The sequence below is a fragment of the Ailuropoda melanoleuca genome, chromosome 2, assembly GCF_002007445.2.
Source record: "Ailuropoda melanoleuca isolate Jingjing chromosome 2, ASM200744v2, whole genome shotgun sequence".
NCBI lineage: Eukaryota > Metazoa > Chordata > Mammalia > Carnivora > Ursidae > Ailuropoda > Ailuropoda melanoleuca.
In genome coordinates, this window is record NC_048219.1 from 82,716,480 (window position 1) to 82,741,039 (window position 24,560).

Below are 24,560 nucleotides of genomic sequence, written 5' to 3' on the forward strand. Positions count from 1 at the left end.
CTAATCTTGGGTGGGGAGGATAGAGTGGTCTGTTGAGGGCAAAACCAGCCAGGCTGCCATCTTCACTGGGCTGGGTCTGAACGCGTCACCAGCTCTACCTATGAGGATGGAGGACAGCGGGCCACGCGGTCCCAGGAAGTGGGACCCAGAGCCACTGAGCACAACTGATGTCACGGCTGTCCTGATAAACAGGAAGACCTGACAAGACAACAAGTAGCAGGCTGGCCTTTGACAATTTAATATACCGATTATATTAAGCAGATAGACGTTGATAGAACCCTCCTTAACTGCCCTGTGACAAGCAAATCTAATTCTCTGGTTTTAGCAAATCTCAAGGTATCTTTTAATTTCTTGCTAATGAGGAAGTGGCTTTCCTAAGGAGGTGCCTTATAGAGGAAGAGATAAAAGCACAGGCTTTGAAAAAAAATTGAGAGACTCCTGGCTTCCCTGGTCCGACTGTGGGTCTGTCATTTAAAAGCTGTGGCCCTGGGCAAATGAGTTAACCCTTCTCACTCAGTTTCCTTGTAAAATCGGGTTTAGCTCTTGGCTAGGTGAAAATTCAAAGGGACAAATAAGCTTTAGTGCTTAGACTCAGCCAGGAACATAGTAAATGCTAAATAAATGGCGAAAGGGGATTTTCTACCCTTGTCTGCCCTGCTCTGGCCTTCTGAAGGGGGCCGAGCCCTTGGGCTGCAGGGCAAGAGAGCCTGGGGGCAGGCGAGAGAGGCTCTGCTGGGGGGGGCAGTTTTGGCAGTGGCCACGTTCCCCCACCCAGGGCTACCGCTCCTGCTGGGTGGCCTCAATCCCTTGGCCAGAGTTATTCGAACTTCATTCCTACCACACGGACCCAGGAATAGTGAGTGTCCCCCAGCTGCCACCAGTCCCCAGGGGCCCCACCGTGCACCACTGGCCCCGTCAACCCTACCTGCACCTCAGTAACAGTCCCTTCAATTAAGCCCTTGGGAAGGTGCCATCCGTTTCCTGCCAGAACTCTGATTAAAGTCGGGGTAAGGTTCTTGACGTGGGAGCAGTCTCCCCACAGTAGGACTGCTGGATGTTGGAGCACCTGGGTGGCTCAGTCAGTGAAGTGTCTGCCTTTGGCTCAGGTCATGATCTCAGGGTCCTGGGACTGAGCCCCACGTTGGGCTCTCTGCTCAGCAGGGAGTCTGCTTCTCCCTCTCCATTCTCTCTCTCTCTCTCTCAAATAAATAAATAAATAAAATCTTAAAAAAAAAAAAAAAAGAAGAAAAGAAAGACCACCAGATGCCTACTTACCGAGAGCCGTGATGGAGATGGGGGTGCTGGCCCGGCGCTCCCCGACGATCTGCCACTCGCCGTCCACGGCCCGTACCCATTCAGTCACGTGGCATTCGTACTGGCCCTCGTCCTCCTTCCTGCTGTTGAAGATGCCCAGGCTGAACGAGTTGGGCTGCACCTGCTCCATCTGGACGCCCCCAAAGCTGCTGCGCTCCCAGTAGGACGCGCCTGGCTGCACAGTGCCATCCCGGTCCAGCCACATGATGTTGCTGCGGCGGTTCTGCCGGTCCACGAGCTGCCAGATGACGGAGAAGCGGCCCTGCGGCCGACCCGCCGTGCGGATGCTGCAGGAGAAGTGCAGGTTCTCACCCTCCAGGATGACGCTGGCGTTGCTGGCCACCTCCACGGAGATGCTGCTCTCTGGGAAGAGGGAGAGAGGGCCACGCTGGGGCTTGCTGGCCTCTCCTGCACCCTCCCCGCGGACGTAAAAGGAGGACGGGTGCAGAGGTCAGGCTACACAGGTGCCGTTCCCCTGGAGGATAAAAGCCCTCTGACACTAGCTGCCGCAAACCCTGGCTGGTTCTGGGCATTACTCCCCAGGATTTTAAGATGCATAACCTCGGAGGCCCTTTGCTGGGTACCAGGATAATGTGTGGGATAAGGAGGGTCTAAGACCTGACACTGAATCAGTACCTAAGAAACACAACACGATGACCGTACACTTGGGGCATAAAGGCATTTATCAGGGAATCTGTTCCACTGGGGTCCAAAGATGTGTCAACTCGGGAGTTTCACTAAGCTGAGTGACTCAGGAATTCTACTTCACCTCAATCTGCCTCTCATTCGGTGCCTGCGCCGTCAGATAAACGCGGGACGTCCATAACGTGCCATGAGAGCCCTTCAGGACAATGTTATCAGCAAGCAGCACAAAAGTGATGGGACGTACTTGGAAGAGAAACATGAGCTTGCTTGGCTGTGGGTAATAACGGAGCAGGCGCCTCGTCTCACAGAGGGGTGGGGAGTAAGCTCTCAGCCTCTTCATTAACGCAGAGGAACAGACCAAGGCTGCCTGCTCTCCATCCTGCCGCCCACACTCAGGCCTGGTGCCACTGCTTCCACCTTAACACCTCCTGCCAATCACAGTTCGGGCTAGGGATCCACTCCCTTTGCTCCTCCGCTCCTCACTTAGCTCTGTGAAGTCACTCAATCGAATTATTTCAACTCTACGTGCCTTCTTCTGTAAGATAGGGACGGTGGTATTTATATTGTGCACTTTTTAAAGATTAAAAAGGAAACAAGACAATGTATACAAATCACCTAACACACAGGAGGTTTCCAAAAGGCGGTCACCGTGATCGTGATTAATTTTACTATTCCCAATTACTTTTGTTTTTATAAACACCCTGGATGTTCGAATCTGCCTTAATTATGCACACATTATTTTGTGTAATTATCTATACTGAGTTTAAAAAAAACCACAAGTATTAGAGAATACAAAGCACCATAACTAATTCGGCTTCCATTTTTTAGGTACTGCCCACATGAAATGCAACAATTTAAAATCAATCAGTTAAATCAAATCCCAGATTAATACCCAATCGCGGAGGAGGGAACCCACAGACACCCATAACCATGCATTTGAATCGATCTCTTCTCCCCTGTATTTCTCCCACAGGCAGAAACAGACAACGATGAGCACCGAGCCCCAGCAGGTAGTTTGTGCAATGGTGAGGATGCCTGCTATCCACTGTGGACCGGCTTGTTTCACAGGAAAGACAGGTCTGGACAGGGTGGGAAAGAGGAGTTCTCCCAGGAGGGCAACCTCCCCAGGAGCCGTACCAAGATGATTTATGGAGATGAGAAGGCTCCGGGTTAGCTACCCTCTACAGCACTAGGAGGCTAGAAGCATGGATTCGGAGGCAGGCAGCCCTAGGCTCTAGGCCCAGATTTACTGCTTCCTAACTCTGTAATCTTGGGGTTCTCCCTTAACCTCCCCACACTTTCATTTCTCGTGTGCAAAATGGAGGCGCTAAGAGTTCTTACTTCTCGGGGTCATGACACTGACAGTACTGGAGGAGGTAATTATTTCTCATCATCCTCCTCATTAATAATAATTCCTCTTTAGGTTAAAGACTCAGCCCCAGCATGATCATTCCATGTGGGGACTCGAAAGGACAACTCCACATCGAGGGATAAAAATCCCTTCGCTTGCCTCCGGCAGAAGAAATGCCGTGTAGGGCGTCCCTGCCACTCCCTCCTGTCACCCCAGTGGACTCTTCCAGAAGCCCTGGCTGGGTTACGATGGGGGCTGCTGCTTGAGGGGCTGCGGCTCGAGCAAGCCTGGAAGAACCGCACAGTCAGATGAGGACCCCTGAGAAGAAAAACCCGGCCGGCAGCCCAGGCAAAGGCAGATACAAACCCAGTGGCTGCACGGCCTGTTAAGACCCGTTCCGAGCGTTCCCGGGCCTGAGAAAAAGGCAGCGGACAATTTAAAATTCTCTGGATTAAGTGAAAACTAGGACAGACTGATAAGACTGTAACTGCATGGGCACCAGTGAAATGTTCAGTCAGGAGGCGGGTGGTGCAGCACAGGCTAAGCGCAGAGCCGTGGATCCGGAGTGAGAAGCGAATGTTCCTAACGCCACACACGCTCAACCACTCACGCTAACGGAACTGCCTGGGCCACTTCTCCGCACGGTGCTCTGGCTTCCTCGTTCATAGGATGGATAGGATTTGGGCCTCTACAGGAATTTCAGGGATAGGAGCAGAGAAAGAGGTGATCTATGCGGAAGCACTTGGGCTCTTGGAAGGAAAAGCGCCATTAAAATCCAAGGTATTATCACCATTCCCGATGTGATCGTTGTACTTTGGTAGACTTACCCAAGTGGCCTTGGGGCAGGATCTGGTGGTGCTGAGGGACTTTAACTACCCAGTTATCTGCTGGAAAAGCAATATAGCAGGCCACAGATCATCAAACAAGTTCTTGGAAGGGGTTGGGGGAAATCTCTTAGTACAAAAGATATAGGAAGTAAACCGCGTGGCTGCCCTTCACTGGATCCTTACAAAACAACGAGGGATTAGTTGCAGATTTAAAAGTAGAGAGTCCGTGGTTAAGGCAAGCACAAACCGACAGAAAACAGTCAAGAGAGTGGGCATTCAGTTCAACAATTTCAACTCTACAAATACCCCACAAGCACTTACCCTACGCAAAGCACCATGCGAGGCATTGCAAGGGGGAAAAAAGTCTGAGACAAAACAATTTCGAGATAATCAGGTGTGCGTGAGAGATTTTTAAAAATAAATAAGTACGGAAGAAAGGAATCCTGTTGGTGAGAAAAGAAAAAAGTGGCAAGGCCCCTATGTCTGCTTTTTCCTTTTCGCTTGAGGAGAACTATATTAAAAATGTAAAAGTGTAAATCAAAACATAGAGGGAACCATTACAAGGCTAAGGGAAAGAACAGTTTGAGCAGTTGAGAAAAGGTTAAAGGTTAGTTTAAAAAACGTCACTGCCTTATTTAAAATCAGGGCATGGTAAGCTGTAATTCTCTTTTTACTAAAAACAGAACTATGAGAGAATTGAGAGGTTAATAACATCCTGATACTAGGGGATGAGTAAACACCGTAGGAGCAAACTCAGGTAGTGCCCCGAGTTCCCAGCCACAGCCGCTCCCCACCCAGACAAGGCCAGCTGCCATGGAGACAGGAGCCCACCCAGAGCCTTGGAAACCAGCTAAGCTTTAAGAGGAAGGCTCTGCTCCAGGAAGACAGGAGAGGTCCCGTCCACTGACTTTTGAAAGCACAATTTCAACAGGGAAAAGACACTTAGGGAAATGCCAACCCTTATACCCAAAAACCCAGACAGCAAATCCTTTTAGATAACGTGCTTTATGATGGAAAATCCTCCCATAAAAGACCAACCCCTGTAAGTGAGATTTCGAGGTAGGCATCTACCCACTTCTCCTGGGCTCTTAGCTCCCACGTGGGAGCAAATAGCCATTCCTGGAGTCCTGATTTCCCTCCAAGCGGAGCTGGCACGGCTGGCATTTATAGAGGGTTGCTAATGCCCAGCTCTGGGATGCCCCTTCCAGCCTGCAAACACACCCCCGTGCTCTGCCTAACTGGGGGGTGGCTGAGCGCAGGCAGGCGAGCTGGAGAAGGGAGAGAGATGAGCGGGTTTCTCTACCAGCGCTGACTGAACCCTTGAGTGCCACGAGCCCTGCCCTCCCCTCCCACCACACAGCTCATCTTCCCCCCGACTTCCCTTAAGTGATGCCAGCCCCAGAGCCGACCAGGGGGAGCAGGAGACGGCAGCACATCTCTCTACTTACTGATGGGGAGGACGATGATGGGGATGTTCTTGGGCCGCTTGCTCTCCTTGTCGAGGAAGTCCCCGGTGACCGTCTTCTCTCTCTCTGTCACACGACAGTTGTACTTCCCGCTGTCTTCCTGGCGGAGGTGGTAGACCTTCAGCACAAAGACGCTGTCGCTCTCTTTGGCCACTTTCAGCTGGCCCCTGGCTTCCCGATGGGCAAACTCACTGTTGAGCACCGGCACGGCGTTGGGCCCCATGCTGGCAATGAGCGAGCTGTTGAAGGCCCAGGAGACGGCGAAGTAACGGTCAGGAATGTTCTGAGCCTCCAGGATGCATCTGAACTCCACCGGTTCACCCACCGTGTACAGCCGCTTGTCCGTTTCCAGCCGAACGGTGAACTCTTTGTCTAAGAAAACAAACAACAAAACGGATGCATTCCGGGTGAATGTGGGGGCCCCTGGCCATCCCAACTGCATCAGCGAATTCCCACCACCTGTGCCTTCGGTGTAGTGCTAACCACGGGGAAGGCACCCCCTCGCCCTTGTCCTGGGAGAAAAACCCAACCCATGCCCAGGGGATCTGAGGACCAGAGAAACTCCTGAATGTCACAGAGCAAACTCAAAGGTAGCTAGACCCAGACAGTCTAACAGGCTTGTCATCCCAGTTGAGACTGAATGGGCTCTGTTTGGCGCCTGGGATGCGCTGGATTAGACCCCCAGAGGTCAATAAGGAACATCATTCCTGACATCACTTACCCAAGTCTAGCCCTGACCTATACTTCCGGAACTCCATTGAAGCAACAGGACTACAGACATTTTCTGCAGATGTGGTAGGACCCACCCCACTGAGATGTGAGAGACAAAGTTACACAGTGGCCTAGGCGCTGACCCCCATACGAACAAATACTCAAAAACGTACATGTAATTGAGATGTGTTCTCCAGCCCCATGTGCACGCTGGGAATAAGACACAGGTAAGACAATCTCTAACAAAATTCTGCAGGCAAAGTGAAAACAAATGTCTCTCCACCAGTCACCACCTGTCAGATCAAATCTCAAGAAGGATGGAGAGGGAAGATACCAACTTCAGCTGAAAGTGAATGCCCACTGAAATGGTCAGTGAACCCAAGCAACCTCCAGAGAACTCGCTGTCTGACCAGGAACGAGAGGGTGGGCAGAGAAGCGCTCAGGGCCACGAACAGCATCCCGCACACAGTGAGACACTGACCACCCCTCACGGGCACCCAAGGCAGAAATGGGGGCTAAGACAAAGGATGAAGGGTTGAAGAAAACAGAACCGCAGGGCTTTGGGTAGGAGGGCTGGAGCTAGGTCCCTCCTCCTTTCGGGTCTAGCTCTGTCCTTCTAAAGAGGGGAGATCACATTCCAGGTATGTTTGAATTCCTTGTAGACTGGCTAGCTCTGACCTCAACTGCCTGCCTTATGCTGCCATTTCCAAGCCTCTACCACTATCTTGAAGACCTTTGCCCCATTTTTGTCCCCTTATCCTACGCACCCTTCAAGCAGACAGAAATCCTATTTCCCTGAGATATCACAGGAATCCCAAGTATGCTCCTTCGACATCCTCTTCTCCAGCCCAAGCTTGGCTTTGCACCTCCCTGTTCTTCAGGCTCTCCACCACCTCCCCTCCCACATGGGCCAGTGTCTTGTTCCAAATACCCATTCTCGCCAGCAAATTAACTCCTTCCTTTACAACCCCAGATTCCCGACAAAGCAAACCCCACTCAACGACTCCCAGGGGGTTGCCTCTAAGGGGACAACTGCTGCCTCGGCTTCCCTTTCCCCAAAGACCAGTCCTACGAGGCAGGAGTTGAAAGTGGGTTTCGCTCTGGCACCTTCTGCCTAGAGGAACACACCCACAAAGAACTGTGCCTGTGTTATCCGCCAGACAGTGGCTCTGTGAGAAACCCAATTATAGTCACTCGACATCAATGTAAAAAAAAAAAAAAAAGCACCCCTTCCACATAAATGGCATGGAAAACACGCAAACAGGTGCTCGAGACCTCCGAACTTTCCATTTCCTTAGAGTTAGGCTGGCTACAGCTGTGGCTTTCTACTCATGGCAGCCAGAGACTCTTCTAGTCTGGTGGGACTATCCCCATGGCTCGGTGAAGCCTTCACATTCCCAGGGTGAAGACACAAGACCTAACAGCGTACCCCCTCCTTCCTGTACAGCAATTGGTCCTTGGTGATGACACCCAGTCCATTAAACCTCTAGAAATTGATTTATGCTTTTTCCAATGCCCCCTCACTCTTCAGCTCCCTGCAGTTTGGCTTCTGGCCCTTCTCCCACGCTCTGCTGACTTCAAAAATGTCACCAGTGACTCCCCCCCACCCCCGCAATCACACCAAAGGCTTCTCTTAAGCAGGTTTCGGTCTGGACCCACTCTCCTCCCTTGGGTTCCATGATGCCTTCCTTCCTGTTTTTCCTCTTGCTTGACTGACTACTAGGTTTCTCTCTCTTTCTCACTGAAACCTGCTCCTCTGACCTCTTACTGCTGCTGTTCTCCTGGGCCTTTTGCAGTTACTACCCCACGGGCTTCCCCAGGGCCCTCATCCCTCCCAGGTTCAGCACAGACAGTGCTTTATCTACTGAGCATCTCTGTGATGCAGGATGGACTCCTTGACTCAAACTGACAAAAACAGAAGAAAAGACAACCAGGGCTGCCACCAATGGGGAAGCAGAGGCTTTGAAGCAGGACTTTGCACACTCTCAGTACCTTTCCTTCCCCCCCTCCCTCTCCTGATTCAAGGGATCAGCCAGAGCCCTGGCCTCAGGGTGCCCAGCAGGTGGATTCCCGTTCCATGGTGGTGTCCCCCATTCTTCCATCTCTAGCACCCACTGCCTGCTTTCCAGGCACTGCCGCCGACCCACCCTGGCCTTACAGCTCTCTCCTACCTGGTCTCTCCACAGCAGGACCAACTTGTTTAATCAACCTCCAGCTGGCCTCCATAGTCTTTTCCTTCTAGAACCCAGATCTCATTGTGTCACTACTTGCTTTAAAATCTCTATTACCCCCTCCAAGTGTCTGCACCAGTGATTTTCAAACACTCCTTGGAGGGAGCAGAGGAAAGGGCAGTTTCTTCATTCAAAATCTTTTGTTGCCTCATAGAAAACTTTTGGTTGAGGCCAGCAAGGGAACTTGCATGCCTTCCTCCGGCACCTCCTGGCAGGCACCTCTAAGGGGCTCCTAAGATCCCGAGAAGGACAGCTTGCAAACAGTGGGCCTACAGAGTCAAGGCCAAACTCCGTACTCCAGCACGTGGGGCCTCAGGTCACCTCTCCTTCTTCTCCTGCCACTCATTTCTGGGACTCAACCTCTACCCACACTGCACTCCTCTCTGCTGGCCAAACATGGGACACATTTTTGTGCCCTTTTGCTTGTCCCTCTGATGGGTGTCCTCAAGCTTCAGACTTATCAAATGCACTGGTTTTCCTGGATTTGCCTTCTCTCCCCCATCCAGGGAAAACCTCAGGTTGCAAGAACACTTCCTAGTCACCGTGCCCCAGGGCACTGTCCACACAGCAGCATCACAGACCGCAGCACGCCCCACGTAGCCACCGGCCTTCACAGCTGCCCCTTCCCTGACTGCAGGCCCCAAGAGCTGTTCATCTTTGAATCCCCAATGGCTCTCACCAGACCTTCACTGCAGCAGAGGCCTACAGAGTGTTTACCGAAAGGAATTAAGGGAAGGGCCAAGATGGGGCTGCAGCCGTTGAACCTGAAAAGCTCGGGGGCACACAGTAAAGTCATCAACTTTTTTTGTGTGTCTAGTTTTCCCTTTGCTGGCTTAGTCTGAACGCATTTGCTGGGCAAATTCAGAAAGTCCTAATCCCAAATTGGTAAGATTAAAATAAAGAAGATTAACTGATGCCACCTAATTTAAAAGCATTAAGATTCAAAAATTGGTCCAGACTTTTGAAGCTGATCTGAAAGCCATCCAGAAAGGGAAAGGATAAATACGAAATGAAGTGCCTTCCCCAGTACTGGAAGGTCTAGAAGCTGCTAACTGCTCTGCGCCCGACAAGAGCAGATAAAATGCTCTCTTTCCTGGGGTCGATCCTTCTCATAAAAGACCATCACATGTCCAAAGAATCTCTTCTGCCCTATTACCTGTAGACCTGTGCTGAACAATGTAGGCAGTGGAAGAATCACCTGGGACGTGTACTGGAAATCCAGCTTCCCAGGTCCCCCACCCCACCCCCACCCCCGGAGCCTGATTCAGGAATCTGTACTGTTAGGTAGGCTGGAAGCACTGCTCTAGAAGGACACAGGAACAAGTGGCAGAAGACCAACACCCCTGACTGTATGCAGCAAATGGGACAATGAGGTCAAGGTCAGGTCCTGAAGAGGAGATCCCACCCGTACTCATCTCCCACAAACCACACCTCCAACTGTAACCCCTCACCAGGCTCCTCGGGCCACTTACTGCACCTCAATGATGGCACAATGACCAAAGCCAGGGCACTGAAGGCTCATGGAGAGTCTGCCCCTGCCCAGCCGAGGCAGCCAGTGACAGGAGTCAGCTCTGATCTGGAGCGTGGCTGGACTCGGGGGCATGGGGCAGTGGGAGATCGTTGGGGAAATAATACAAGGAGTCAGGGAAGATCTCAGCACACTGTGCCACCATCTTCTCGCCCCAGCTATGAACATGTCACTCGGCATCCTCAGGGAACCCCCTTTCTAGATCTTTCATGGGAGAAAGCCTTTATGGGAGAATCTGACACTTGCCAGGCTGGCCGCAACGACCCACCGGGTGACTTGTTCCAGGGCCCCACCATAAAGCAACTCCCCCTGGCATCTGCCCCACCGCCGACTTACCACACAGAACTTCTGAGGGACCCTGAAGTAACAAGTGATAAAGCATTCTGGAAATTATAAAACACCACCGAAGACAGGGTACTAATATAAAAAATAATAATTTGAGCCAAAAGTTCTCTAGATCATAATTTCATACATCTGATGGAAGGCTCATAATCTCAAATGTCTCCTACAAATGAAACAGGCCTGGTCCCCGAAACAGGCAATGTCATCAAAGGGGGCAGCTGCTGGGAACCCAGTCATCAGATACAAACGGTTTATGTGAAATCTCCCAATTTTTTAAAATGAATTTGTAATTCAGGAACAAATATAAAATTCCACGTGGGTCCAAGAAACCATGTCTGTAAGCCGGATTCGGTCTGGGTTGCTCCTCTCCCAGACTCACTAGAAGGTCAGGTCAGACCTTAGGGAGGCTACCCCTATACTCCTAGTACTTTCAGAGGTCACCAGAGAAGTCTGCACACCCTCCCAGTGTCGGACAACCCTCCCCACCAGGTAGAGACGGGGGACAAGACAGAGACTGACCCGTGGGCTGGACGTTGACCACGGTGCCCTCGGAACGCTTTCGGGTCATGGCGTACCACGAGCCGTCCGGGTCCTGGATCCACTCGGCAGCCTCACAGTAGAACTCGCCCTGGTCGGAGGGCTGCAGGTGGAAGACGGTGAGGCGGAAGGTGGTGCTCCCCAGCTTGTCCAGCCGCACCTCCCCCAGGCTCTGCCTCTGGGCGTACTCGCTGCTGGAGTGAAGCACGAAATCGCGGCTCAGGGAGATGACCTCCGCCGGCTTCTCGCCCCCTCGTTGCCGGAGCCAGGCCACAGACAGGTGGCTGTGCTGGAACGTCTCCGTGGCCACCTCACACGTGAGTTCCAGGGGGTCCTGCTCCACCTTGTGCAGAGTCTGGGGCACGGCCGTGGTCTGCAGGGTGTCGGGGATCACTGCAACACAGAAACGTCCCGGGAGCCGGGTCACAAAAGCCACAGAACCTCACCCTCGCAGGGGGCTAGCCAGCCACCCCGCAGGGCCTTCCACCCTCACTGTGAGGCCACGGGCGACCTGGATGGCACAGAAACAGAAGGAGTTTTCCGCTTGGATTTGGACTGCAATTTTCTTTTGGCACTTAATGCTTACCTGTTTTGTATTTGAATAACACTTTGATAACACGTGGGACGTTATTTCTTTCCCCATAGTAAATGAACTCCCTGAAAACACCGTGTAAAAGAGAGTTCTCTTTCAGGCCAAATGAGATTTTGTGGTTCATTTTGGTACTGCTTCAAGATACCTGCACTTGGCTTCTGACCGATCTTCAAAAGGAAATAGTTCCTAGAAGTAGCAGTTCTATGTGTCTATGCACCTTGCTGACTTCCTCCCCTCTCATTGCCCCCCCCACGACCCTCCCCGCCCCAATTCAGCAATGCAATGCTCCAGGAAGGCTATGTTGTAAAAAAAAAAAAAAAAAAAAAAATCTCTGGTAGAGGAAAGCAACAGCATCCTTGATGGTCTGGTAGGTTGAATTTTCCTATAATGCGTGTGTCAGAGTGGTACGTGCCAGAAGGAAGCCTAGTTCGGGCATGTGAGGGCATTGCCCCATGGCCCCTCGGGCAGACCTGTACTCTGGAGACTAAACACCCCCCTTCTCAGCCTGATGGGGTGTGATGGGGACACACCAGTCCCAACCAGGGTTGTGTTTTCTCACTGCATCGTCTCAGGCCTGGGTCTCTCAGGCCTCCTGATGGGACGCAGACCAAGAGAAAGGAAAAGCAAGCTTGTCGTGGGTGGGGAGGGGGGATTTCAGTGTGGGCAGCACCCGGCTGCAATGTTCACCCACGTGGAGGGTCAACGATATCAAGGCTGTTCTGTTTTTCTGCTCAAGTCATAATTTCCAAGCATAATTGTGATAATAAAAACTGGAAATTAAGACTTGGGCAGAAAAACAGTACAGCCTTGATATCGTTGACTCTTCATGTCAGCAAGCGTGGTGGCCCATGGCCGGCCATCCACACTGAAATCTGTCCCCTCCCCGCCTGCCAGCTCCCTCTGTCATTCAGGGAGTACCAGGGCCAAGGGAGACAGCTGGGGCACAATTCCTTACTCATGCACCCAAAGGAACTAGGGACGGGCTCCAGGTGTGAGCAAGGAACCGCAGGTGCATTCGCTTCCTGATTCAGCAGCACCCCAGGGGTCTCAGAGCCCCTCCACTGCCCAGCGGTTTCACTTCTCTGCTTGCTGATGTCATGGGCTCCCTCTTCGTCATTTCTTCAGACAGATCAACCACAGATGTCCTTGTCTCCTGTTTTCATATCCCCTTTCTCCAGCTATAGGGTCAGTTAACTTCTCTGAATTCTTAACATCTGCACTCGATCCTTCATAGGTTTTAGCCTCAGCCTTCTATTATTTACAAGTGAACCCAGAACCTTTGTTCACTCATGCTACTGGTCAGCCACTAAGATATCTGGGGTAGCTTTGGGGTTATTTTTTCAAGTCAAATAAAGTTGCACTACAAAAGAAGGGACTCCGTGATCTGGACTCAATGTTTATTTCCTCCCCTCGCCCCACAATCCATACGGTAAATCCTAATCCTTCCTCCCTGCCCCATCCCCAACCCCAATGGTGTTTGGAGGTGAGGCCCTGGGAAGCGATGAGGTCATGGAAGGGGAGCCCTCATGAATGGGATTACTGCCCTTGGAAAAGGACCTGAGTGAGCTCGCCCATTTCCTTTCCATGGGAGGACACAATGAGAAATGAAAAGTCGGCAACCCAGAAGAGGACCCTCACCGGAACCAACCACGCCTGCCACCTTGACCTCGGACTTCCAGCCTCCAGAACTGTGAGAAATAAATGCTTGTGGTTTCAGCCACCCAGGCTGTGGTATTTGGGTATAGCAGCCCGAGCGGACTTACTGGGGCGGGACACTGGCCATGGGAACCGGCATCTCCTTACCCACTAGGTTCATCTTGGCACTGTAACTTCCAAAGTACCGCTCATCTGTGTTGGGCGTGTGGCACTCATACTCCCCGGCATCCCGGGCCTGGAGGTCAGTGATGTGCAGCAAAGCTGAGTTCCCCTGCACTCTTTCCACGTAGATCTTCCCCCCACGGACTCGCTGGGTGTAGATGGCGTAAGGGAAGGAAGAGTCCACGGTGCTGACGATTTGGACCTCGCGCTCCGGGGCGGATGGCAGGTAAATGGACCACTGGAAATTCTGCTCAGAAGGCCCCTGGTAGCCGCTCACGTTGCACCAGATGGTGATGTGGGAGCCCTCCGTGCGGTACAGGGGTCCTTCCTGGACGGCGACATGTCGCTGTGCCGGCACTACACCTGTGGGGGACACACGGATATGCTTGCTTACTTCTCAGACCAAAATGCAGAGTAGGCAGCGATCTTCAAAAGGGTTTGTGATTTGTATGACATGATCATATAAATAGCTTACTAGCCCTTTCTGAGGCGCTCTGTGATTTATAAATATTAATTAAAACACTCTGCGGTGAAGCTCTGTCCCTAATTTGCATATATGGAAATCTGACCATGCAAACTCACAGTTCTGTTACTCATTCAACGGCCGAACCCTTGGGAATTTCCTTCAGTCCCTCTGTCATTTGTGTAGCAGTTTTATATTTATTAATGCTGTTTATAAAGTTTTTAATAAAATGAGCAGGAAACGTTGAATCCTCCGCACCCATTCCAATGAAAGCAAATAAAAGCAACCCTCTCGCAGTCTGGGCCTGCATGTCAGAGGGAGTCCCGGGGCCCTGGCTTTGGTGCTGCACCCTTTGTTTGCAAATGTAGCTGCTCCCAGGACAGGAGGTGGAGGAACGTCCCTGACCTCCTCTTCCCTCCCTACACGGGGGCAGAGCTGAGCTCCTGCAGGCGACTGCAGCTTTAAGCTAAGTGCACACGAATGTGGAAGTACAGGCAGGGCTGAAGTCCAGCCCTGCTGCCCAGATGCCCGCACACTGGCTATGGGAGGGGGGGACTGAAAGTGCAGACCCACCCCTTGGGATGGAGGCTCTGATTCTCCACCAGTCCCCCTGCCTTCTGGCTGAGCTATGCTGCTCCGGGGTCGGCTCTGACCGCCCTCTCCGTGTTCTTCTTAACACGGTCTCCCCTGTAGACTCGGAAGTGAAGGAATATGGTGAGCTTCATTTCTCATTCCATGCCTACTGCCTGAGCCCCGGAGCAGGGAGAAGGGGGCACCCCCCTCAACCGTGGCCTTCCTTCCCCTCAGCAGCAGCTGGGCAGGGCAGTGAGGCGCAAGGGGCCGGTGAGTTCTAGCCACAGGTCTGCCAGCAACCGCGACTGTCTGTGTCATCTTGGACAGGTTGCTCTTCCTTTCTGGGCCTTGATCTCTTCATCTAGAAAATGATTTCTAAGAAGGCTTGGGAGTGGAGCAGCACATATGTCAGGGCTGGCTTTGTCACTTACTAGCTGTGACCTTGGCTAAGTTACTTAACCTCTCTGAGCCTCAGTTTCCTCATCTGTAAGAATGGGATAATAGGGGCGCCTGGGTGGCACAGCGGTTGGGTGTCTGCCTTCGGCTCAGGGCGTGATCCCGGCGTTATGGGATCGAGCCCCACATCAGGCTCCTCCACTATGAGCCTGCTTCTTCCTCTTCCATTCCCCCTGCTTGTGTTCCCTCTCTTGCTGGCTGCCTCTGTCTCTGTCAAATAAATAAATAAAATCTTTAAAAAAAAAAAAAGAATGGGATAATAACGTGTGTCTTGCAGAGTTATCAAAAAGACTCAGTAAGGTAACAGCGGCAAAGCCCCTGACACAGGGGCTAGCCCACGACTACTGTTCAGTACAGGGCTGCTAGCTAAAAACCCCTCCTGGCTGGAACATTCTGCAGCTCTCAATCCACAGGGTTTGGCGGGGCATCACCAAGGACATTCCAAGGACTTCTTGACAAGGACGGCATCTCTGGGCCACCTCCCTCCCCCCACAGCTGCAGCTTGCTTCCACTGTCTGTGAAAGCTTCCCCTCTCTCCCTCTCCGAAAAGGCATCGCAGCTGCCCCAGTGTAAACCTCTCTGATGGGGATAGAGCTGGTGAACAGCTGCGACAGCTTGAGGACTAGCGGAACGCAGCTCTAAGGGGTACAGCCCGGGAGGGGGCAGTGTTTGCACCTCCAAGCAAGCTGGCCTCACCTACACGGTGACAGACTTTACCACAGACACGACAAGGAAAGATGTGGGGCTCATGGACTGGAATTCATGGAGAACCTTTTCTCCCAAACAAAATCTTACCAAGAACCCCATCTTGGCTTCACGAGTGGAAACTAGAAACTGAACAAATTAAGGGTGGGAACCAAATCAACAGATCAAAGTGGTATGCGAATTTAATGGATCCATCCTGGTTGACAGCATTCATTACTACACTGAGAGTCAGTGAGAAGACAGCTCATTAGTTATTTTCAGTCTGTGAAAATTTGGTGTATAACATTTTGACTATGTGTACTCTGTCTATGACAACTTAAAATATCTATATGGTGACATTCTGAATCAAACGTTTGCACGACTCTGGAAACACAGAGCTCTGAAAACAATTTCACTACATTCATAACATTTAGGCCTCTTTGTATCTCAGTGTTCTGTGACACAAAAGCCACAACCGCTCGTCACCCGCCGCCAGGAAGGCTACTAGAAGCAGGTCAGGATGAGCCAGCTTCTACAAGGCGCTGTCTCTCCACCTTGGATCCACACTGGAATCCCCTGGGGAGCTTTACAACATAGCAGGGTCTGGACCCCCCTGGAGTAACGGGTCTGGGGTGCAACCTGGGCATTAGCATTTCTAAAAAATTCAAATGCATGGCAGGGTCATCAGCGGCTGCTTTCACGGGTGTCTACATACTGGCAACCAGGCGTCCAAATTAGAGAACATCTCCTAACGTAAAGTTCTCAGTAGCTTTAAGCTCTTTCCTTCTGCAAAGACTCCACATGAATTTGGGTCAAGAAAGTTTCATTCTTCTCTAGTGAATGGGCGTAGCGGAGGCCCGTCAGATCCTGGCTATTGTGAGGCAACCGGAGCTTAGCCAGCCTGCATTCTCCTCGCAGGCCTTACCAAACGCTTGATGTCGGATCACACACATCACCCCCTGAAAAGGAAACAGCATTAAGTGGCCTCAAGGAGCCAGGGCATCAGGGTCAAAACAACTTGTTCAAGTCAGAAGCAGGTTATAAACAGCCCTGTCAAATAAACAGACACTGGACTGGACTCGAACCACACACATTCAGCCGCGCCTGTTCATTCGGTATCTCCTTCATTTCCTTCCTGCCCCACAAAGGGCCTTTGACGCTTGAAAATAATGCCGTTCTTAGGGAGTGGACTCTAACACAGAAGTAAAAATTACCTTTTTCTTCTCAGTTTAATTCCCTTTCTACACCCCGCCCTGCACAATCCTATTCCTGGCACTGCCCCTCACGTTCCGAGACAGCACTGTGTCTTCAAAGAGACCCAGGTCCCCTACCCGGCCAAGACATCCCCTGGCCTCACAGCCCCTTCCATCTCCCCTCTCAGTCTACAACAGAAGACTCCTCCCAGGCAGGGATTCCTTTTTTTTTTTTTTTTAATTATTCTTACGTTTTTTCAGTTTAGACATTTCTATACTTTTTGAATTACTTTGCAACAAGCAAATATCACTTCTGTAACTTAAAAAAGAAAACAAATATACACAAGATCATATATAACTGTATAAAAAAGGACTGGACACAAAAGGCAGAAAAAGAGTGGAAGACAAAAATAAGAGCAAAGAGCAACAAGTACAAAATAGTAATGGGTATGGTCGATACTGATCCAGCTGTACCAGTAATCACTCTGAATGTCAATCAGTGGTCTAAATGCACCACCTGAAAGACAGATTGTTCGAGTGGATCAAAACACACGACCCAACTATATATCTACAAGAAATCCACTCTAAATATAAAGACGCATATAGATTCACGGTAAACGGACGGAGAAAAACACACCATGTAAACACTAGTCAAAAGAAAGCAGGAGTAGTTCTGTTAATCTCAGACAGAGTGGATTTCAAAATAAAGAACGTTATCACTGATGATGAAAGACATTACACAATTCTCCACAAAGACATAACAATTCTTAACGTGTATGCACATAACAACAGAGCAGCATACTAGATGAAGCAAAAACTGTAAGAACTGCAAGGAGAAATAGATGAGTCCACTATCAGAGCTGCTGACTTCAATCCCCCACTATCAGAAATGGACTGCTCCATCAAGCCGAAAATCAGTAAGGACACAGTTGAACTCAGCAACACCATCAATCAACTGAACGTAATGAACATCTGTTGACCACTTCATCCAACAGCAGCAGAGTAAACATTCTTCTCAAGCTCGCATGGAACATTCACCAAAACAGACCACATTCTGGGCCATAACACACACCTTAGCAAATTCAGAAGACTAGAAATTAAACAGTGTCTGCTCACAGACCATAATGGAATTAAACTAGAAATCAATAACAGAAAAATTACTGGAAAATCCCCCAAACACATGGGTATTAAACAACATACTTCTAAAGAACACCTGGATCACAGCAGAAATCTCAAGAGATACTTAAAAATATTCTGAATTAAATGAAAATGAAAGCACAACTTACCAAATGTGTGATATGCAGGCAAAACAGTGCTTAGAGGGAAATTTATATCATTGAATGCATGTATTAGAAAAAAAGAAAGATCTCAAATCAGTAATCTAAGTTTCCACCTTAGGAAAATAGAAAAGGAAAAGCAAATTAAGTCCGAAGTAAGCAGAAGAAACCACAAGAATCAGAGCAGAAATCAATGAAATTGAAAATAGGAAGTCAATAGAGAAAATCAACAAAATCAAAAGCTATTCTTTGAATAGATCAATAAAATCAATAAGACCCTAGCCAGAATGACTAAGAAAAAAGGGAAAGGACACAAATTACCTAATATCAAAAATGAAAGAGAAGACATCACCACTGGGCCCATGAATATTAAAAGGATAATAAAGGAATACTGTGAACAACTCTGTGCCTACAAACTTGATAACCTTTCAAAATGGATCAATTATTTGAAAGACACAATCTGTGAAAACTCACAGAAGAAATAGAATTTCAATAGACCTATACTTATAAAAGAAATTGATTCAATAATTAATAACCTTCCAAAGCAGAAATCACCAGGCCCAGATGAGTATATTCTATTGAATATTACAGGAAAAAAGTATACCAACTCTCTATAATCTCTTTCAGAAAAAAGATGCAGATGGAACACTTAACTCATTCTATGAGACCAGCACTACCCTAATACTCAAACTAGACAAAGACATTATAAGAAAAACACAGACCAATATATCTTAGGAGCATAGATGCAAAAATCCTCAACAAAGTATTAGCAAATCAAATCGAACAATTTACAGAAAGAATTATACACCAAGATTATGTAGGATTTATCCCAGGTATGCAAGGCCGGTTCAATATATAAAAATCAATTAATGTAATCTATCACATCAATAGGCTGAAAAAGAAAAATCACGTGATCATATCAAGAGAAGCAGGAAAAGCATTTGATAAAATCCAACAACTATTCATCATGGGAAAGTCTCAGTAAACTAGGAACAGAGGGGAACTTTTCCAACTTGATAAAGAATATCTACGAAAAACCTAAAGCTAACGTCAGACTTAACGGTGAGAAACTCAAAGCTTTCCCACTAAGATCAGGTACAATGCAAGGATCTTCCCTCTTACTGTTCCTTTTTATTTTATTTTTTTTAAAGATTTTATTTATTTATTCGACAGAGAGACAGTGAGCGAGAGAGGAAACACAAGCAGGGGGAGTGGGAGAGGAAGAAGCAGGCTCATAGCGGAGGAGCCTGATGTGGGGCTCGATCCCGTAACTCCGGGATCACGCCCTGAGCCGAAGGCAGACGCTTAACCACTGTGCCACCCAGGCGCCCCTTACTGCTCCTTTTTAATATCATACTTGGAAGTCCTTGCTAATGCAATAAGGCAAGAAAAGGAAATAAAGGGTATACAGATAGGGAAGGAAGACATAAAACTGTCTTTGTTTGCAGATGACATGATTGTTTATATAAAAAAACCTAAGAGGATTGACTAAAAAACAAATAAACAAACGCTGAAACAAATCGAACTTGAAATTTTGGAAACACAACACCATTTACATTAGTATTCCCCAGAATGAAAGGTAGCAATGTAACAAAATATACAGAAGATACATATGAGGAAATCTACAAAACTCTGATGAACAAAATCAAAGAACTAAACAAACAGAGAAAAAGTCGATGTTCTTGGATAAAAGGACTCAATATTGTCAAGATATCAGTTCTTCCCAACTTTATCTATAGATTGAATGCAATTCCAATCAAAAATCACAGTAAGTTATTTGTATATATCAACAAACTGATTCTAAAGTTCATCAGAGAGGCAAAAGACCCAGAATAGCCAATACTATACTGAAAGAGGAGAACAAAGTTGAAGGGCTAAAGCTATGCAACTTCAAGACTTACTATAAAGTAATGAAAACAGCATGGCAATGGAGAAAGAACAGTCAAATAGATCAATGGAGCAAAACGGAAACCCCAGATATAGACCCCCATAAATGCAGTTAACCAATCTTTGACAAAGGGGCAAAGACAATCCAATGGAGCAGAGATAGTCTCTTCAACAATAATGCTCACATAACTGTACAATCACATGCAAACAAATAAGCAAAAAACCCGAATCTAGACAGAAACCTTGTTCCCTTCACAAAAACTAACTCAAAATGGATCACAGACCTAAATGTAACATGCAAAACTATAAAACTCCAAGAATATAACATAGGAGGAAGCCTAGGTGAGCTTGGGTATAGTGATGCCCTTTCAGATATAACACTAAAGGCATGATCCATGAAAGAAATGATGGATAAGCTAAGCTCGTTAAAATTAAACTTCTGCTCTGTGAAAGACAAAATCAAGAGAATTAGAAGACGAGCCACTGACTGGGAGAAAGTATTTGCAGAAGACACATCTGATAAAGGGCTATTACCCAAACTACACAATGAACTTTTAAAACTTAAAAATAAGAAATAAAAAACCCTGATGAAAAAATGGGCCAAAGATCTGAAAAGACACCTCACCATAGGAGATACCAGATGGCAAGTAAGCATATGAAAGGCTGCTCCACATCACGTCTCCAGGAAAACAGAAATAAAAACAACGAAAAGATAACATTACGCGCTTGTAAGAGTGGCCAAAATCTGGAGCACTGGCAACACCAAACGCTGGTGCGCGTGTGGAGCAAGAACTCTCATTCGTTGCGAGCGGGGATGCAAAACAGCACAGCCCCTCTGGAAGACAGTTTGGGGGTTTCTAACAAAACTAAGCACACCCTTACCATACGGATCCAGCCAATGTACTCCCTGGTATGACCCAGAGGTGTTAACAAGTTTTGTTCCTACAAAAACTAGCACATAAATGTTGATATCGGTTTTATTTGTAACTGTCAGAAGTTGGAAGCAATCAAGATGGCCTTCAGTGGACAGCACAGAAGAGTATTGTGCCCTAAGAAGAAATGAGCTTTCAAACCATGGAAAGACATGAAAGAACGTTACATACTAGTATGTGAAAGAAGCCAATCAAAAAAGGCTACACATTATATGCTTCCAACCATGTGACATTCTAGAAAAGGCCAAACTACGGCGGAGACAATAGAAAGATCCGCGGCTGCAGGGGGCAGGGAGATGAATGGGCCGAGCACGGAGGATTTTTAGGGCAGTGAAAATACTCTGTAGGATACTGTCACGATGAACACATTTTAGCATACACTTATCCCAACCCACAGAGTGTACCACAGGCAGAGTGAACGCTAGGGTAAACTACGGACTTCAGGGGACTACGATGTGTCAACGCAGGTTCACCGTGGGTAACAAATGCACAACTCTGATGAGTGGTGCGGGTGATGGATGAGGCTATCCATGAGCGGAGGCAGGGGTATATAGGAAATTGCTGTATCTTCCTCTTGACTTGGTTGTAAATCTAAAAAAGTATATAGAGAAAATACCGGGTAATAAGATGGCAAGTGATTTTATTGTCTTCTTTATATTTTACTCCTCCCCACCCTTATCCTCTACAAAGAGTAGGTACTAGTTATATAAGTAGGAAAAAAATTTAACCAAAAATAAAAATAATGTATGACTGCTGTATAAAACTTCTTCTATATTGACTAATATGGAGAATAAAAAAATACGTATTTGGTCTTTGTCCCTGGTTCCTGGCCCAGAGCATCTAAAACCCTTAGAATTTTCTGAGTGACAGCAATATCTTTTGTCATTCTAAAGAGCCCCTTTCGCCCCTAAGAAGTTATGCTAATGATTTAAGGAGGGGCTTTGGACAGTTTCAAGAGGGGAGCTGGCCAAGCTTAGGGGGTTGAAACTTTCAACCCCACCCCACATACTCCAGGGAGGAGACAGGGGCAAGAGACTGAGTTCAATGACCAAAGGCTAATGATTTAATGAACCATGCCTACGTAATAAAACCCCCATATAAAAGCCCTAAATGACAGGGTTAGGAAAACCTCCAGGTCAATGTGCAGGGAGGGTGATGTGCCTGGAGAGGACACGGCAGTTACCGTCCATACCTTGCCCTCTGCACTGACTGGAAATCCAGAAATGCTAGAGTATGACTTCCAAGGCTAGGCCATAGAGAGACACCAGGGTTTCTGCCTTGCTCTCTGGGACCACATACACCGCGTCAGGACATTAAGCAGCCCTCTGGGCAGGTCTACCTGAGGCCTTCTGCCAATGACCGGCATGTAATCGGGCCACCCTGGAAGTGGTCCTCTAGGCCCAGCCAAGATGACTGCACCCCGCCGGCAGCCACAGCGTCAGAGCCACCGGAGGTAAGATGCTTCTTGATTCCTGATGCAAGGAAACTGTATGAGATAATGCTGTTATTTTTTGTGTTTTTTTGACTTTTTATATTGTTTTAAGAGTTTTATCAACAACTGCAGTAATAACTGCTTTCGCAGAACGCACACAGCTTCTCCAATCAAAATCTTTTTTATTTTCAAAATCTTTTTTTTAAGACTTTTTTTTAAATAACAATTTTAGGTTTACAATACAACTGAGAAGAATTTACTGTTGTTTTCAGTCTGAAGTTTGGGGACAATTTGTTTTGTACCAATATATGACCAATATCATCACCTGTGAGTCCTAAGATTTAATGAAAAATTGTGTTCCCTGCCCATGCATGTGTTTTCCAGAAAAGGTGTCCATAAATTTTAAAAGATTCTGAAAGCAATTCAAGGCCCAAAAAAGAAGACTACTGCTTTAGACAGTGCCTGCTCATTAGGACTGGCCGTGTCCTTTCAGATTTAGTTGTGACGGTCTCCAGTCACATAAACAAACACACGATATCCATCACTTAACTAGTTTTTCAAGATACCTCATGTTCAAGGACACTCTTTTTCCTCTGTACTAAGTCCTAGATGAAACTGGCTGGGGGTAGTATGATTCAGGAGTCAGTGAGCAGGAGGGGTCACTGTGCCTGTGAAAACTAGCTCCTCATGCATTTTTTGGAACGCCTGGGCTCAGGGAACCTACGTCTCTATCAAAGGACCCAACTGCTCTGTTCAAGATGCATGACTGAGCACATCAAAGTGTCAAAGGATCTAGCTCACCGTTCCACATCTGCTCTTCCAGTTGTGGTCTCTACAATCATCAAAGCTCCCTCCGCGCCCAGTTGGTACAAATTCTACATGCAACTCCACCACGCTGGCATATTTCTTTATCCGTACAATGGGAATAATGTAATGCACCATATCTCGATCTCACAGGTAACCCCAGAGATCAAACAGTATCGTGAAAGCCACCCAATGAATGTTTCAAGGTTTCATTTTATTTCTGCCCACACGAGATAATCTAAAACCAGGGAAAAAAATCTCTGTAAGTACAAGAGCATAAAAGGAACACCAATGTTTAACTTTTGGCTAAAAATGCAAAACTGCGTAGGTAGTAAGGTTATGTTTAAACAAATACTCTCCCTAGAAAAATGACCCCAGAAAACAACGATGCTGGGCTGAATCTTTGAGTGGTGAGAATACGGGTGACTGTCCCCTTCTTTCCTTTTTATTTTCCCATTATTTCAAGCAGGCAAGTATGTGTTGTTTTAAAATGAAGATAAAGAATGAAAATGATTAGCACTTTAAGGGGGGACACTACTCTCACTGCTCGGCATACATCATCTCATTTATTCCTCACACAACGAAAGGAAGTTGATGTCATTAGAGTCAATTGAGCCAATTTCTCCAGGACAAAGAATGCGACTAATACTTTTCTTAGTCTGTGGCGCACGCGGAATGTGCTGGGGGAACATCAGAGATAAGTGAGGATAAACCACAGACTGGCTTTTCTTGCTGACCTGGTCCTGACGACTATTGCGGAGAATCTATATAGCCTCAAGTTTAAAATGCCAAACAGACTCTTTGTGGGGTGGAGACTGGGCCAGAGAAAAGCTTTCCAGAACCTAAGTTCCCAAGAGAGAGCGGTTGGGGAGGCGACTCCAGTGATAAGGTCTGTGGATCCCCACTTGTCAGCCAAGGGAGGATAACAGTGGCACGAGCTGAAAGAATCTCCGTGTGATCCCCTTCTGGACCGGGGATGGACAGACCGACATGGAGCTTGGCCCTTGCCAACAAGAGCCAGCACGTGCTGGACCCCGATCAGGTGCCCGGCACTGTCCAAGTGCTTTCAACGCTCACAGCAACCCCAGGAGGTGTGTACTCTCAGTGACTTCACTTTACAGACGCAGAACCTGAGGCAAGAGGGGGGAAGCCCGTCAATGCAGCCAGGCTGGAGACACCTGCACCACGCAAAGCACCTTCACAGAGAAGGTCCCCCTAGGTCAGTGTCGCCGCCCAGCGGAGGCAGCCTAACCCACGCGTGTGCACACACACACAGGAAAAGCACAGAGCTGGGTCTGCTCCGCTTCCCGAGACCACGGGCACAAAGACCTCTATCTCGGTCCTTATTTCTGTCAAAAATGTCCCCTGAAACAGCCTCGGACACCCATGCGATACGTGCGGTGCCACAACCCAGCAGCAGCTCTGAAGGATGCCACGAACTCCAGAACTTTCTCCCTCCTGGACCTCACATGGCACAGGCGGTGCTGTGAGACGTCA

At 48.3% G+C, this 24,560-nt stretch overlaps 1 protein-coding gene across 2 annotated transcripts in view; it reads right to left on the bottom strand.

The window, feature by feature from the left end:
- The window catches only part of IGSF3 (immunoglobulin superfamily member 3), a 93,376-nt gene that overhangs the window by 27,217 nt on the left and 41,599 nt on the right, over positions 1 to 24,560 (bottom strand). The window contains exons 3-7 of one of the 2 annotated variants that reach the window (XM_034654158.1): positions 13,348 to 13,725; positions 10,935 to 11,345; positions 5,586 to 5,975; positions 4,138 to 4,197; positions 1,276 to 1,677 (exon numbers count right to left, since the gene is read on the bottom strand). In XM_034654158.1, coding sequence (XP_034510049.1) covers positions 1,276 to 1,677; positions 4,138 to 4,197; positions 5,586 to 5,975; positions 10,935 to 11,345; positions 13,348 to 13,725 — 1,641 coding nt within the window. The remainder of the gene's footprint in view (positions 1 to 1,275; positions 1,678 to 4,137; positions 4,198 to 5,585; positions 5,976 to 10,934; positions 11,346 to 13,347; positions 13,726 to 24,560) is intronic. The other variant, XM_034654159.1, reaches the window with a different exon arrangement.